This window comes from Stegastes partitus, unplaced genomic scaffold (assembly GCF_000690725.1).
Source record: "Stegastes partitus isolate 25-593 unplaced genomic scaffold, Stegastes_partitus-1.0.2 Scaffold2094, whole genome shotgun sequence".
Lineage (NCBI taxonomy): Eukaryota > Metazoa > Chordata > Actinopteri > Pomacentridae > Stegastes > Stegastes partitus.
This window is the reverse complement of record NW_007579825.1, coordinates 71,687-87,772: the sequence shown is the minus strand read 5'-3', so window position 1 is coordinate 87,772 and position 16,086 is coordinate 71,687. Positions and strand designations below refer to the sequence as shown.

The 16,086-nt window shown below is 40.3% G+C and overlaps 2 protein-coding genes across 2 annotated transcripts; one reads left to right on the top strand and one right to left on the bottom strand.

Annotated features, from left to right (window-relative positions):
• Positions 1-64: 64 nt before the first annotated feature.
• elac1 (elaC ribonuclease Z 1) lies at positions 65-3,412 on the top strand. Its single transcript, XM_008303904.1, has 5 exons — positions 65-283; positions 1,324-1,530; positions 1,751-1,809; positions 2,230-2,440; positions 2,875-3,412. Exons 1-5 carry the CDS (start codon positions 127-129, stop codon positions 3,351-3,353), a joined length of 1,113 nt encoding a protein of 370 aa, XP_008302126.1. The 5' UTR covers positions 65-126; the 3' UTR covers positions 3,354-3,412.
• A 1,160-nt stretch (positions 3,413-4,572) lies between these two features.
• On the bottom strand, positions 4,573-15,645 carry mier3b (mesoderm induction early response 1, family member 3 b). The gene is made up of 13 exons (XM_008303903.1): positions 15,625-15,645; positions 14,764-14,788; positions 14,359-14,504; positions 13,607-13,729; positions 13,283-13,406; positions 10,624-10,697; positions 10,425-10,497; positions 10,129-10,277; positions 9,840-9,921; positions 8,398-8,492; positions 8,162-8,289; positions 7,230-7,384; positions 4,573-7,075 (listed from the first exon to the last, which is right to left on the bottom strand). Exons 1-13 carry the CDS (start codon positions 15,631-15,633, stop codon positions 6,600-6,602), a joined length of 1,659 nt encoding a protein of 552 aa, XP_008302125.1. The 5' UTR covers positions 15,634-15,645; the 3' UTR covers positions 4,573-6,599.
• Between the last annotated feature and the right edge of the window lie 441 nt (positions 15,646-16,086).

The window sequence follows — 16,086 nt, the reverse complement described above, 5'->3', positions numbered from 1 at the left end:
CGCGCCGTCGCTCCGTCCTACGTCATCAGCGTGCGACAGTGTTTACATGGCGCATGACACGCTCGTTGCATCGTGATATCTGGTTGTAGACGGCGTTTGCCAGTTTTTTTCTGTAACATTGGGAGGATGACCATGGACATGACTTTCCTCGGAACCGGCTCGGCTTACCCGTCTCCTCACCGCGGGGCCTCGGCTCTGGTTCTGCGCACGGACGGAGAATGTTGGCTGTTTGACTGCGGAGAAGGAACCCAGACCCAGCTGATGAAGAGCCAGCTGAGAGCCGGCGAGTCACTGAAGCTACTCTCATAGTTTGTCTCACCTTCAAATGCTGCTAAGAGAGCAAACAAACCAACTGTTGAACTGTTCATGTCACTTTGTCTTCTTTCCAAATCAAAGGCTCACTTAATTTTTAGAATTTACTTTATACATATTCACAAGCACGTACATGTTACAACTTTATTTGTACACTGACATTTCAAAATTAATTTACCTTTTCTGTGATTTCTGCATCCTGATCTTTTTTTTTTTTTTTAACTGCCATCAACCATCACAATCCAGGAGTGACAGATTGGCAACAGACACTCCATTAAATTCATTAACTACACATAATCTCTACAGTATCTGTTGAAAAGTCCCTGTGGTCACACTTTTAACAAAGTAGATCACTTTGGCATAAGTGCATAAACTGTTGTGTTTCCTTCAGTTTGTTGTACTTGACAGATATGTGCACTTGTCTACTTTTGTCCTTGTAACTTTAGGAGCAGTCTGTGATTTTGTTTTGATTTTGACGTGACATTCGCCCTCTAAAAATAATAAATTGCTTCGTGTGTCATGTCCCCTCTTAGCTGTCACACTTGACAAATCTTTGTGCTTTATGTACTTTAATCTCTGTAACTTTAAGAGACGTGTGTCCTTCTGTTTTTCTCACATGGGGTCAGGGGTTTAGCACTTAGACATCAACTATTGCATCTCCTAGCCTTGGATCAAATAGATTTAAAAACCTGCTCAACCAGCTGTCAGATGACAATGGTAGACCAGATACAGGTTGGCTCTGTTTTCAACATGTCTTTGTCGACTTTGTCTCTGATGAATCAGACACAGTGTTGTTGGAACGTCTGTCTGGGAATTCACCAGTGTGCTCCAGTTCTCTTTTGTCGTCTGTAGAGTATTTTAACCTTCTGTTACTGCTTCCACTCAACTTCACCCAGATTTCATCACTCACTTTTTAGACAAACTGTCCCCTGTTCTCTGCACATTCCCATTGTGGCACATACACATGGCATAAAACCTCGTCTATAATATCATGTTGTGTTTTCTATGCAGGTCGAATCACCAAGGTTTTCATCTCCCATTTGCACGGAGATCACTTGTTCGGTTTGCCTGGTCTCCTTTGCACCGTGAGTCTTAACACCAACTCGGACCCTCTGCAGAGCCTGAACTGTGTGGACATCTACGGGCCCCGGGGCCTCCGGCACTTTCTCAGGGTGACACTTGGCCTCACGGGGTCACAGCTGGTCTTCCCTTACGCAGGCAGGTCCAAAATGTACAGCATGAGTTCTAATGTCTGCATTCAACTGCATGTTTGAAACCCCACGATTGAAGAGTTTTAGCACAGACACAGCGGACAGTGTGTTTCATGTGCCGGTTCTTCAGCTGTCTGCTGTAGGGTTTATCGCAGAGAACTAGTTAGAAGAACTTTTGGATTCATTCCAATGCGCTCCTCTGAACTGTATCCCGTGTGTCTCTGTAGTACATGAGCTGGAGCCCACAGCTGACCAGAGTCCAGAGGAGGGACAGCTCAGCCAGGAGGTAGGTAGTGGAGGTTTTCTGTGTAGTAAAAGATCAAACCTGAACTGTTGTCAGTTGTTGTTATTGTTAAAGTCAGACATGTAATAATCATGAACAAACAATTCTTCATGATTCCCTTATAAAAGATGCTGCTGGTTTGATGTTTTGGTAAAGCACAGAAATGAAGTCCCGACCAGTGTGGGTTCTGATTTTACCCAATTTTAACCCATATTGCAAAGGCATCCATCCATCCATCCATCCATCCATCCATCCATCCATCCATCCATCCATCCATCCATCCACCCACCTACCTTGCAGCCCAAATCAAGCGTTTTTTTTTTTTGTTGTTCAAATGTCACTGCTTTGTCCGAAAATATTTTCTCATTTCCAGAGTTCTGTCACTTTCCATACATTGTCCTCTCTCTCTCTCTCTCTGATTAGGCGACAGCAGAGACCGGCCCTCTCCATCCTCAGGAGCAGCCGGGCAGGACCATCTCCCTGGACGTCTCCAGTGACTCTTATCTCCTCTTTGAAGACAAGAAGTTTGTGGTCAAAGCCTTCAGGTTGTTTCACCGCATCCCGTCCTTTGGTTTTTGCATTCAGGAGCGTGATCGACCTGGAAGACTGAAAACTGAAGTACTGAAGGAACTAGGTACAAAGTACCCTCTGTCTTTTTTGTATATTTCTTTTTTTTTATTAATTTGGACCATCATGAGGAAATGAAAATCATACCTGTTCAGTGTCCTTATTCCAGTAATCAAGCACTGACAGTTTTATTAATCCAGTGAAATCCATAACACCTGAAATGAGGAGCAGATGATTCTGTTTTTAATCACAGGATAGGCTGGAAGTTTTAGCACTGAAACCATTAAAAATAAATGTTAAATTGAGAAAAAATTAACAAAGGATTAAAGATAATAGTATAAAAATGGCTCATGTTTGGCATTTCCTGTCTAACAGTGAACATCTGATTAATTCAGATTCTATCGATGAATTATTTAGAGGTTTGTTAACACTTATTTTAGAAAACGTTACCTTTAAATAAAACGTGTGGTTTCCAGTAACCGGTTTCCTTTTGTCCCTCAGGTCTGAAACCAGGGTCTCTCTACGGCCGTCTCAAAGCTGGGGAGTCAGTTACTCTGGAAAGCGGCCGTGTGGTGCTGCCTGAAGAGGTGCTGGAAGAAGCTACACCAGGCAGGAAAGTGTGCGTTTTAGGGGACTGCAGCTCGGTGCTGGGGGAAGGACCGCTGAGGCTGTGCAGCGGAGCGGATGTTCTGGTTCACGAGGCCACCCTCGCGAACGAGCACCAGGAGAAAGCGGTGGACCACGGACACAGCACGCCCGGGATGGCGGCGGCGGTGGCCCGGGCCTGCTGCGCGCAGAGGCTCGTGCTGTATCACTTCAGCCAGCGGTACAAACCGAGCTCCCTGCACAAGGAGGGAGACGAGGACGGCGTTTCAGAGCTCCAGAGACAAGCTGAGGAAGCTCTGCAGGACACTGGTGTGGAAGTGACACTGGCTGAGGACTTTCTGATTCTACCCATTCCTCTCAGAAGACCAAGGTAGTCGTTTTTAGAATGCTGGTGGTGAATCCGGTTGAATACGGAACAGCTCTGTGTAAACTGAGCAAATGTTGATGTTTTTCTAATTATGTGATTTTACTGATGCAGATGAAAGTAGGTTTTTCCAGTTTGAGCTGCTCCAGGTCCACTTATTCGCTCGTTCTGGGGCTTTTCACCACCATGAGCTCAGCTGTACGATAAGCACTTCATATGGCTTCTGATGCATGTTGGCTTCGAATTAACTTTCAAGACAGTCAAACAGGTGCTGTAGAGACCCGACAAACAGACCAGGACGCCCCAAAACAACCAAGTTTGTGGACTTTGACTTGAGATTATTTTGTCTGTAACCGTTTTCGACACCAGGAAGGGTTTTTATATCATGTTGCTAAATTTTACTCCTATTGATGCTTTGATTGAAAGTGTAGAAATGATCATGTGATAAATGTAATTGCTTTTTTCTCATTTTGTAATGCTAATAAAGACTGTAACTCAACACCAAAAACATCTTTCATGTAACGTTAAAAGAACGTGCGATCATCTCCGAACCTTTTCCAGAGCTTTATTTCTGGATCTGTACACAAGGTATTAAAGTACAACAGAAAATACAAAATAATGTTTAACAAAAGAAAAAAAAAACAAAAACAAAAAAAAACAACTCAATGTTTATGTACAATTCTTATAAACAAAGATAAAGATAGCTTCTTGAACATTTCTCATAGTGAAGTTTTTGATTGTCTATATTTCTGGATATACATTTTTAAGTTTTGTAGGTTTTTTTTTTATTCACAAAGGTGTTTTTTTTTTGTTTTGTTTTTCATCCAAAGGACTCGAGTTTTCTTTTTCAAAACCACAACTGCTATGTTTTTTTTTCTTTTCTCCTTTTTAAACTTCAAAACACAATACAAAATATAAAATAAATTTGTTTAGTGCTTGCTCGCACACACAAGTCTCATACCAGAGATATCAATAAAATATCACATTTTCGAGAGTTCACAGGGTGGTGAAAAACCTACTTCTACTACTTAATGGCCTTTACATTCTGACAGTTTTTCTGAGTCTTTGTACAAACCACAGGTGAAATAAATATCACTGCACTGCTAAAGCTAGAAGAGCTTGGAGGACCTACTGCATTATGCACATTGCATTAAAAAGAGAAACGTCGCTCTCCACATACTTAGAGCAGCAGCCATCCCTTTACCATCGAGACAAACAGACGACATGTAAAAAGTTTGTTTTTTTTAAGGAAAGAAAGATGAGTGTCTTTTACACATGGCTGCAAGTTTCAAAAAAAAAAATTGCAACATTTGAGTTAATATCAATACGTCTTCAGGTAAAGCCGTTTTCAGTGGTACACTTGAGAAACAGGCGCAGCTGGCATGCGTGGTTTCAGCTGTGTCCTGGTGTTATCATGGGTATCATGACTTTTCCAAAGAGAGAGAGAGAAAAAAAAAACAAAAAGAAACTAAAACACCAACCGGTAAAATGCAAAAACCCAAAATATCTGTACATATCTACAAATTATTGCCTTTCTGACAAGGAATTGAATTAAAACCTTTGTATCAACACAGATTCACAAGTGTAAGAGGTCAGTAATAGACTTTTTAAAGGCTATTTGCTAATTATTTACATGAAACGCAGATGTGAATATCCTCTCTGACGCTGGGCTTTAGAAACGGAACTACTCAAAACTTGATGATGGTTAAGAAGCATGAATCCCGTCTGTACACACATGATGGTGGGAAAAAAAAACAAAAAAACAACACTAGCTCTATGGACATGACAGACACGGTGTACCCCTGAAACAAACTAAATACTCATAGCACAATGCATAGATAAATTAAGTAAACACTACTACTGCATCCAATCAACTGACATTGACCCGCTAAACATTTTTACAATTCACAATTTATGGACTTCAGTCGAGCGACAACGGCTCCATTTCTGCTACGAGACTCAAAAAGAAATTTGTCGACCCAAGATTTCAAAAGGCATCTCTAGTCAGTACAGGCTAAGCAGAGGTTTAATACGAAAAACAAAGAAAATCAGAGAGGCTTTAAATAAAACGTAATACTGCTAGCAGGTTTACCCAAGCTCGCAAGTGGTCTGGAAATGGCGCTACTTCATTTAGGAACGATTTTCTTTTTTGTTGCCATAACTAGGACAGATATAAACTTTCCAATGAGTGAAAGCAGGAATAAATGAGAAAGTAGAAGCAAGAGATAAAACATTTTCCTGTGTCTATGTTTCAATGGCTATTAACCCAACCAGGAATCTTTGCATTGCGATATTGCTGCTATGGTTTGCTGATATCCTCCGAAAAAGAGGCAGGATTTGAAAAAAAAGAGTTTAAATCCAGCAGTGAAACAAAAGTACTCCTATTAAGTTACTCTGCACAGGTATTCGTCATCGCCTGTTTGACAAGGTAATAGGATAACCATGAATCGAGGCCTGGGATTTAGGTTGGACTACCTGGGATTAAAAAATAAAAAAAGATAAAAATAAATTACTGCAAACATTCACGTGTTCCAGTTTGGCCACTTTGAACAACAGTAAACAAGCAGGCAAACTATAAACAAGCTTCCACAGGAGAAGAATCAAAACCAAATGGGAGGGCGTTAGCAGCTAAAGCCACAGCACTTCCTGGTCTCCAAGCTAATCTCCGTGCTAGTGTTGCTCTTCGTACGACGTGTACCCAGGTATGTTTGGGATAAATTAAAAACCACCTGCACCGGTCTGGTTACTGAAAAGTACCTGTAAACCAAACACTATTTAAAAAAAAAAAAAAGAAAAGAAAAGTACCACTTCAAACAACAAAGAGGGGTAACTACATGATAACACTAGAGGCTGAACTCATTTTGGCAGCTGAAAAGAATGGCAGGATAACATACTGTAGCTCTGAAGATGTTGTGTGTAGATGTGAGGGAGGAAGATACACAACTCTCCTACTGCAGCCTCTGGGCCCAACTGTACATGGACGTTACACATCTCAAGACCGCGAAACGAAAATAAAATAAATGGCTATATAAACTCTTGAGAGAAATCAAGATTTTAGTTCTATATGATAGACATCACTGATGTCATATTACACAAAAAATGAAAACAAAAAGTATATTCATATACATATATATAGATATATATATATATATATAATAGAATTTAAACAAATTGGATTTTCCAGTGAGGTCAGTCTTATGTACAATCAGGAAAAGGGGTTTCCAAAGGGAAGAACAGGGAAGGAAACTGAGGAAGATCACTCTGACTGAAGTGCTGCAGTGTGCTGTGTGTGGTGCCGTGCGTGTGCTCCCAGAAACCCGTTGGGCTCGCCGCTGCCAGCCAAGCTCCCAAAGTCTGTGACAGACACCGCCATTTTGGCGCCAGTGATTCGGTGGTGATGCGTCGTTGTCCGTCGCGCTTCGAAGTCCACCCCGAGGTTACCCACGGACACGTCATTGATAAAGGAGTCAGGCAGCGCCATCTTGAGTCTCTTGGAGGGCCGCTCGCAGTCCTTGTTGACGCACACGCCTCCTAGCTGGCCCAGGTCTGAGTGGTAGAAGCCGGCGTCGAGCATGTTGAGGCAGTCAGGGTCAGCGCCGTTAGAGGGGAACCCAAGGGATTCGTCGTGGTTCAGGGAGCCGCGATGGAGACCGTCCAGTGGAGGAAAACTGTAGGAGTCCAGACAACTAACCTCTGCGGGGCTGCATACTGTCGCTACACTGTTGCTCAAAGCTGCAAGGAGATCGGACACTGAGTTAACACTGAACAGAGACAGACGTCAACAAACAGCTTGTATAGGGGGGAGGGGGATGACCACAATGTGACATGAGATACTTGATACTCAATCTATAGGTTGTTCCATCACTGAGGTCCTTCCATTACTAACCTGTGAGGTCGCTGGCAGTGATGGAGTTCAGCAGGCTGAGCTGCTGTTCTGTGGTGGTCTCCAGCCGTCCTCCTCCACCAGCTCCTGAACACACAGAGGAGGAGCTGTCCACCGCTAGGCCCTCTGCTTCATCCACCAGCCTGTCCATCAGGTCACTGCACACAAGCAGACATGTCAGTGGGTTGGTTTCTCCCGAATTATGCACACTTTCTAATGGGACAATGTGTGAAAGCAGGGGTCTCAAACTCACGGCCTGCAGGCCAATCGAGGCCCGAGGGATGACATCAAAGTTTAGTGTTAGTGCGGCATTTTTCTCACACGCAACTACGCGACTCGTTGCCCTGGGCGTTTTATATTTTTTTATCACTTGTGGGCTACCATAGCTTAGGCTCGTGACAGCAATGCGAATTAGCAACGTTAGTCACTTGAAACGTCATTCGAGAGTGTCACTGAGTGGAGGGAAAATATATCCTGTCACCCAGTGCAAATGCATGTTTTTTTGCTTTTTCCTGTCTGTGTGAGAAGCTCTTCTCCACCATGAACTTTCATAAGGAAAGTACAGGAACAAACCTACTGATGAGCACCTTCAAGCCACACTGAGGGTCTCGGTTGCTTCCTCCCTCAAGCCAAATGTGGCTCAGTTGTGTAAGAGGAAGTGTTGCCAAGGAGTAGGTAAGAGAAGCCTATGTTCTGAAGAACTTTTCATGTTCAGAATCATTATTAATAAAGATTGAGAAGATTGGATCAGTTGTACTTTTGTTTGAATACTTGAAACCCTATTTCTGTGGAATACTTGATGCGGCCCTTCCTAGCCCAGACTCTACCTCCAGTGGCCCCCCTGGGTAAGTCGAGTTAGAGACTCCTGTATTAAAGCATCAGCCAAAACACCAACAAATGCCAACAGATCTGCTGCACATTTTTCTGCCACTTACGTTACACCAGGATAGCTGCTGTACTTTTTCTTCCCAAACCGATTCTGCTGCACAAAGAAGTCAAAGCGCTCCGACTTCTTCCACATGTAATAAAACGCCACACATTCTGCTACTGTTCGTGTTGTGACCTGAGAGACGGGGGGGAAAAAAACAAAGGAGAGATAAGAAACTTCTAGTTTTATGTACACTTTGTTTATCTTTTATGCTCGTGTAAGAAGTCATGCAGTAAGACTCACTTTGTGTTTCTGTATGAGATGAAAATTCTTGTCATACATCTGTAGAGCGTGTTCAAAGTTCTTGCATTCTTCTTCGGACCACGGAGGTGATTTTTCTGAAATAAAACAAAAATGTATTTAGACAATGAAACCACTCAAGTTTAGCAATCCATGCCTAAACCCGATGTTAGCCCCAGAAACACACTGATGCACATGATCCAAAACAAAAACTGAAGTTACCGAATATCAAAACCCTTTCAACGTTATAAGCACACAGAAACAAATGTTTAGCTGCAAATGTTAAAAAGAAAGAAAGAAAAACATGGTATTTGTGGCTGCAGCAGTAATTTCTTCACAGTCAGTTTTCTGGTCAGTCTGAGTGACCAGAAAACAATTACATACAACAATCTGTTCAGTTTGAATATAATGCTAACAATATCTAAAACTGTGATGTTTACATTTATATAGGCCATAAGAGAGGTGTTGATTCAACTGTTCTTGCTATTCGTGGTGTTGGATCGGACTGCTGGCGTGGGCATAAGAGTAGCGTCTATATATTTGCATTTGCTTCATTAGTTCCTGTCTGAATTATCATCAATACGTCACCATACATTTTCTCATGATTATCAGCTGTTGTTGCATTGAAATGAGTACATTTCTGCTTCCTTTTACGCTAAGACATAGATCCATGTGGATGATATTAAAAGGTAAGTGAGGAGAGGATGTGGCAGCAGTAGTTTGACAGCTTTTAGGGGGGTGGGTTATTCACACTGATGTGAAACTCTTTACTTCTGGATTTACAGTTTTATTGCGGTCACAATGCAATCATATATAACGCTCAGACATCAGAACATGACATTCCACTGCAGTACTAATTGGGGCACATAGCTATCACATTTTATTGTCTGAGTTGAAATATTCCATATAAATATACGTTCTTTGCAGTTAATGTTTTTCTCTTTAATCAGCTTTTAATATAAAAACAATTGAACCAAAAATGGTTTGACTTCCTCCATCTGTCTGCTGTTGAGCAACGAACACATCTCAAAATGACTCACTGTGGACACAACTATTCATTTTGGAAAGAATAATAATAATAATAATAATAAAACAATAAATGAACTTCACCCAGTGGCTTGCCACTAACTATGTAAATTATTACTCCTAAATCAATTTCTGCTCTTTCTTGAGAAATTGCCTTTTTTTTCCCCAATTATGAATCATCTGGCTATCGCAACAAATCCACCCAATGCCAGAGAATCACATTTGGTCATTTGTTGTGTTGTGTTGTATCAATGATCTGTTCTGACGTTTGCCAGGATGACCAATTTGGACTTGAAGTATTACAGCTGCAACAGAGTCCAGGCTGGCAGCACTCAAAGTCAAACATGCTGTCAATGTGTGATATTGGTCAAATACGACAGTTTCCTCCTGGAGTTGTGGAATCAGTTGCCTTTGCTTACCTTTTGAGGACTTAACATGGCTGCAATATCTCTCTAGTGCTTCACGGGTGTTGTAGTTGGATTTTACAAGCTCATGCAAAGCCTGTATGGAAAGAGTGGAACAGTCAAGCACTGCAGTATTGGCCAGAATGCATCACATGTACCATAGAAACAATCTGTGAAATTCATCTGCTATAGGATGTGACTCATGAAAGCTACTGAAAAACCTACATGCTTAGAAGCGGTGCTGCTGCCCCGTTCATCATTGTATTAGGACATGAAAGGACGGATGAATAAAGACGTGACTAACCTGCTCGTTGTCTCGAACATGCATCCCTGGTTTGTCGCATCCTGTCTTTTCATCCGTTGTCCGTGACAGCACTTCAGACAGGAAACTCCTAACCTTGTTTTCTGACAATATACCTGGGCTCCATAATAACTCATCTTCGTCTTCATACACTGCAAATCAAAGCACACGGCGGTAAGATTGGTGACCCTGTGTGCGTGATCCTGTTTTAATTGAATGAATAGCAACACTGGAGGCAGCCACAACAAACAACATTTTAGGCATGCATGCGAGAAATAAAAAAAAACAACAGTAGTCACCTTTCTCTCCATCTTTGTAGTGACAGAGGCAAGAAGGAACCTCTGCTTGGTACTGTGTTCCCACCATTATTTCCTATTCGAAAAATCAAACAAAAGAGAACACATATTTAAATACAAACACGCTCTGATTAAACATAAAACATGAAGTCAACTCTTTATCCTTCTCTTAATGCATTTAAAGATAAAATGCGTTATTTACCTTTCTGGAGTCCTCTGGGCTTGGACCGTCTTCATCACACTCGGATTCTTTATCACCGTCAGAAATAGCGTTGGCTGACAAAACAAAACAAATATACTTTAAATACCTTGACATGCAGTGGATTACACCTCCTCAGTGCTTAGGCACAATGTTTAACCTAGTAATGAAAACACAACAATATTACTTAAAGGTTTTAGCCTTAAATTTGGACAAGTAAATGTCTATGTTCCCGAATTTTGTAGGATTTAACCATAATGAATATATTACTTAGGTAGGCTCACATCATAAATATTTGTTTTGTAATACTTTTGATCATTTAAAGCTGTTTTATCTGATTTGAAATTTAAGAATGTGTATCTGTTGTATATATTTTTCCTTTATAAATTTAGAATTTTAACATTTATTTTATTTGAGCGGACTTACTATAGGCTCTTTGGGGGGATTTTATGGCTTGTGCAGGTATAGATCCCGAAGTGGGATGTTTGGCATCTACTTTTTGCTTTTTTTGGTGTGGTCTTAGTGACAATATTTAAATTTGGTAGGTACATTTGTTTCATTAATCTTATGTCTGTAACAGAAAGCACTTCCGACTCCCTGGCAGAGTCGAGTTTAAAGGTATCCCCACAATATATACGGACAAAATATGTCATAGTCTTAAAAAGATTCATTCATCAAATAGAAATGCAGTCTACAGTAACGATCAATAGGTAATGTTTGGTAAGTAATGATTACATTAAAAAGGCCAAATATGATTCCAGTTCTTTTAAAAGGTGAATATCTGTTCTTTATTTTATGTTACTCCAATTAGGTCTGGGTGGAAAAAAATAAAATCTAATAAGAATCACAAGTCTTATCTTCTACAATTCTCAATCAATTCACAAAAGCCACATTGATTTCAAAAATAAAATGAGTTCATAACTTTGTGCCAGATGATTCAACTCGACCATGATGACACAATGCACCTCAGTTTTCACACAGGCAGAAGACTGTGAGGGCATTTTTGCATTAGCTATGATTAAACTGTAGTCAAATGCGATTGCCCCCAACTCTCCACTCCCCCGCTGGCCAGTGGTCACGTCACATTAATGTTCTGTATCGAGCACGCTTGTGCCGTCATTCACACAACACTTGTCTACACAGTAAAAACGTGTGTCCGATCCGATTGACACAGCTCCTCTGGCTAACTTTACAAAGGAGTGCAACTTAATTTCACTGCTGCTTTTGTTCTGCGTGAACAGGCAAGGACGACACTCAAATCTCATCTGTCATGCCAGAGAATGCTTTTAGATCTGCCCACATAGGCAACTTTCTGAGACAAAGAATCCTTTTTTTTCTTGTTTTTTTTTTTAACATTTGAAAATGTGACTGATGCTGCTAGTTTTCATATCTGATGCGTACCACACCCCAGAACACTGATACTGAATATGGGCAAAGTCCTTAAAGCCAAGTCTTGCCACTCTGCAGGATCTTGGTAATGCCCACTGGTAGATTTTTCGGCCTCACAAGACCAAGTCACTATCTTAACAAATGGGCAGAGAGCCATAGCTACAATTCCAGCAGCCCCCAGTCAAATCTGACAAAAAAAAAAACAAACCCTTAAACATTTTGTGACTTTGTGATGTGAGGTTTAAAAGGCTATCTTCCAGAAACTTTATATCACTGCTCTGCATGTGCAGAGTGTTACTACGCCATGCCTGCATCAGTGCAGCAACACAACTGGCTTTTTGAGGGCAGAGGTGGGATATGTGTCATACAATCGTCATCTCCGGTGTTGGGGAATTCTGCCATAGAGTACTATTCAAAATTCTTTGATTGGCAAGTCTCTTTTATAACGTTACTGCCCTTGGCATGGTTTGCTGTACGCCATGTTTCAATATACTAGGTGTTGGGCTCAACGTAATTGAGTGCGGTATGGAGTACCAAGTGTAGAAGCACCCAAAGATGCTTCTACATTCATACAGTTAGCCTAATTTCCGTGAATAACTACATAAAAGCATCACAATTTGACCCACTTAAATCTGCTTGTTCTCAGTTACACAGTAATCCTGCTCAAACACAGACAGCTTGACTGTCTGGTTTCATTTGTGGGTTTCATATGCAGCTCTGTGGGAAACGTTGGCCCACAGTGCACTGCAGTAGGAGCTAAAATATGGTAAACCACTTTCATGACACAAAGACGTAAAATCGCACGACTGTCAAATTTTTTTTTTTACTATGACAGTGGATAGATTAAAGTTGTCGTTAAAACAATCAATACTCTGTGCACAACTAGAAAAAATACTGAGTGCAGTATAAATAATTGCCAATTTTCATTAATCGTGCAAACATTTGAAAATGTTTAATTCTGCTGAGATGGGTCTAGATGTACAGCTGACAATCAATATGTTACCAGTCTATAAAGTAGGGCAGAGTTGCTTCCTCTATTGGTCTCACAAAACCACAAACTGTGAATGTTTGAGTTTTGGACTGCTCAAGAAAATATTTAGCAGATTAATCTACAATTAAAATATGTGCTATTTTCAATCCCAGCGTCTTCAATTTGAATGTTCAGGCTTTAGAATTAGTGACTTGTATTGTACCGCACTATGTGACATGCTTTAATCCTGCAAAGCTAAAGACAAACCACAAGTTTTTTTTAAGAATTTGTAATCTCACTTACATCGAAGTGTTCTTGGAAAGAAATCAGTGGCCTCATGGGAGGTAACTGATGGGGTCAGATCATCAGCGGAGGACTGGGTCTCCTCTTCGTAGTCCCCAGACAACAGGTCTTTAGCTATTTCCTCCTACGTTAAAAAAAAAAAATAAAAAAAAAGGAGAAAAAAAAAGAAAATTGTATTATACACTGTGAAAGACCTGAGGTGATCAACAGAGCATCTGTGTAATATTTTGACATTAATCTATTAACTTATATGTTTTGTTTTGTATTATTTTTTGCAAATGTATACATTTGTTTTACAACTATGACACAAATGATGGCACTTACTTTATCCAAAGTCATGTCGGGCAGCTCATCAGTCAGGTCTCCAGAGGAGCTGTCTATACTGGAGCCTGCTGAGGCCTCATAGCGGTAGATGGCCAACAGTTCTTCCAAAGGCATGTTCCCTTCCTAAAAATCATCATAAAATCATAATTTAAAAACATATATATATATATAAATAAATAAAAAGAGTACAACATACATCACTCCCTGTTTAATCAGATATTAACAAAAAAAAACCTAGATTAGACAAATCTTACTCCAGTTAACTGTGTGTTATATTTATGAGTGGCCAGATATCTTAACGGGTTTTCTTTTTTAACCAGAAAATCAAATTAAAACCCAATGTGAACGTGTTAACAACATACTGTAACTCACTGTGACCAAAGGATGACATTTGAATAGTATTAACAGAATTTATGACCTTAAAATTAGTTGACCTATATTTCTTTTAAAATCTAGAGTCATGAATCAAATAGCTTCCTCTTATTACAATAAAAGTCCTGTCAGCATCTGTCATAACGCTCATTTAAAGTTAATTAAAATGAATTAACTAAACCCTTTTACGCGAGAGCCCTGACAACAAATTAGATTTAAAAAAAAAAAATCCCATAAATGAAAATCATTTGCTCAAAACAACCATCACACATGACATAATAATAACTCAAAGCAGATTAAAGTATTTAAAAATCACAGCACTTATTAAATCTACACAAGTAAATCCCGTTTCGTGGCAATTTGCACATTAATTAGTTTACCTTTTCTAGATCTGCAATTTCAGAGCTGAAATTCCTCCCGCCTTCTAGAGACTCTTCCTCCTCCAGAGTCCTCTCATCGTCATACTCGTGAACTAACATTTCTGCTGTTGGGTCAAAGTCATGGTCCTCTGACGATAAAGAGCCAACTGAATAAAAAAAGAACAAGAGAGAAAACAAATGTAATCAATAAATAAATCGCAAAAATCTAAGTGTTATCACTCTTTTACACAGAAATTAAACATTTCTAAAAATATACACAGGTAACATGAAAAAGTGACAGAAATTACAGAATTTCATCTTGATATTTCAGTTATGCAAAATCATTTCTTTAAAAAAAAATAAAAATAAAAATAAAAAAATGCAGATATCGTTTAATAATATTCCATAAACTCGACGTTACATTACCTGGACTTGAACTCCCTAGGGAAGCCTGAAAAAGAAGAAACCAGAGCATAAATTAGTGCAATAATTAAAACACGGGTTCGTCTATTACTCCGGTAATATATACTTCGACTGAGAAAAAGCGGCAGTACGGGGCTGTAACATGACCACTGTCAACAGTTTGGTAGAAAAGCTGCGTCCGCCGCTAACGTTACCTGACATAGGTGGCTAGCACAACGCTAGCCGCGATAAACACCGAGGACAACAGTGTACCCGTTTGAGCGTTCACCACAGGAATAAATGTGTTTTCGAAGGCGAACACAGTAAAATAAAAAATATTAAATAAAAAACAGACGTGTGTGAAAGTAGACAGTACGTTTTATGCACTGTCGGCTCCTGTAACAGTTAGCTAGCCAGCAAGCTAACCCAAAAGCCGAACGTTAACGTTATGCACCGAAAAATGTAAACACTAATTTCGTTCGTGCGGCGCCGCAATCGATAGAGCCGGGTGCTCTTTCAAACACGGCTGCCGCTAATTTATCCCAAATAGAAAAAAGTACATTTCCATTCATCACAAACACGGTATAATCTGTTATTTCCTTTAACCAGCAAGCTAACGTTAAATTTACGTATCAATTTACACAGCCGCTACACCAAAGCAGCTGAGAGAGAGCGAAGGCGCAGAGGCCTCGTAGTGAAGGATCAGTCCCGACATTCAAGCATATTTTAGAGGAATAAAAATGACAATTATGGCACGAGACACGCTACACGGACGGCAAAAACCACTCTTTCTTCAATCGATAGCATAAAAATGAAAAATACAAGGCACAAATTTTAAAAATATCGATTTAAGATCGATTGCTTCTCCCCTGTTTTCCCTCTTACCTCCGCCATATTGGTACCTTTAGCTAATGGGCTCGTTCTAGCGCAGTACCCGGATCAGCGCTCTGAGCCAATCAGAGATCCAGGTGACCGTTCTAGTCGTGACGCCGTTCAAACCAACCACTGGTCAGACTAACGGTAATCATTTATAAAACGGTGTTTCCACGGTGTAAAAGGTGAAAAAAAAACAAAAAATAAATATAATTCAAATCGGCGATACGTATCCAAAACATACGTTGACCCTGTTGATATGTCACACAAAGACAGTTTGCTAGAATATTCCTAGAGGCTTCTCGGTATATCCCAGCTGATTTCCTGCTCCTCTTAATACCGTAAAGCGGTGCCATGGCATCATAAAGCTCAGTTATCCGCTTTTTGACGCTATATGCCGGCAAGAACCATTCACTGTGCCTTCAAATAGAAATAACTGGATGTTTTTTTCCACACTATCATTTGCTCAATCAC

Excerpts from the sequence above, each read along its gene's own strand:
- elac1 (XM_008303904.1), top strand. The coding sequence starts at position 127 with ATGACCATGGACATGACTTTCCTCGGAACCGGCTCGGCTTACCCGTCT. Across the intron at positions 1,531-1,750 it reads GCTGGTCTTCCCTTACGCAG|TACATGAGCTGGAGCCCACA; the intron begins GCAGGTCCAAAA and ends GTGTCTCTGTAG. Across the intron at positions 2,441-2,874 it reads TGAAGTACTGAAGGAACTAG|GTCTGAAACCAGGGTCTCTC; the intron begins GTACAAAGTACC and ends TTTGTCCCTCAG.
- mier3b (XM_008303903.1), bottom strand. Across the intron at positions 13,730-14,358 it reads AAATTGCAGATCTAGAAAAG|GAAGGGAACATGCCTTTGGA; the intron begins GTAAACTAATTA and ends GATGATTTTTAG. Across the intron at positions 8,493-9,839 it reads CCATGTTAAGTCCTCAAAAG|AAAAATCACCTCCGTGGTCC; the intron begins GTAAGCAAAGGC and ends GTTTTATTTCAG.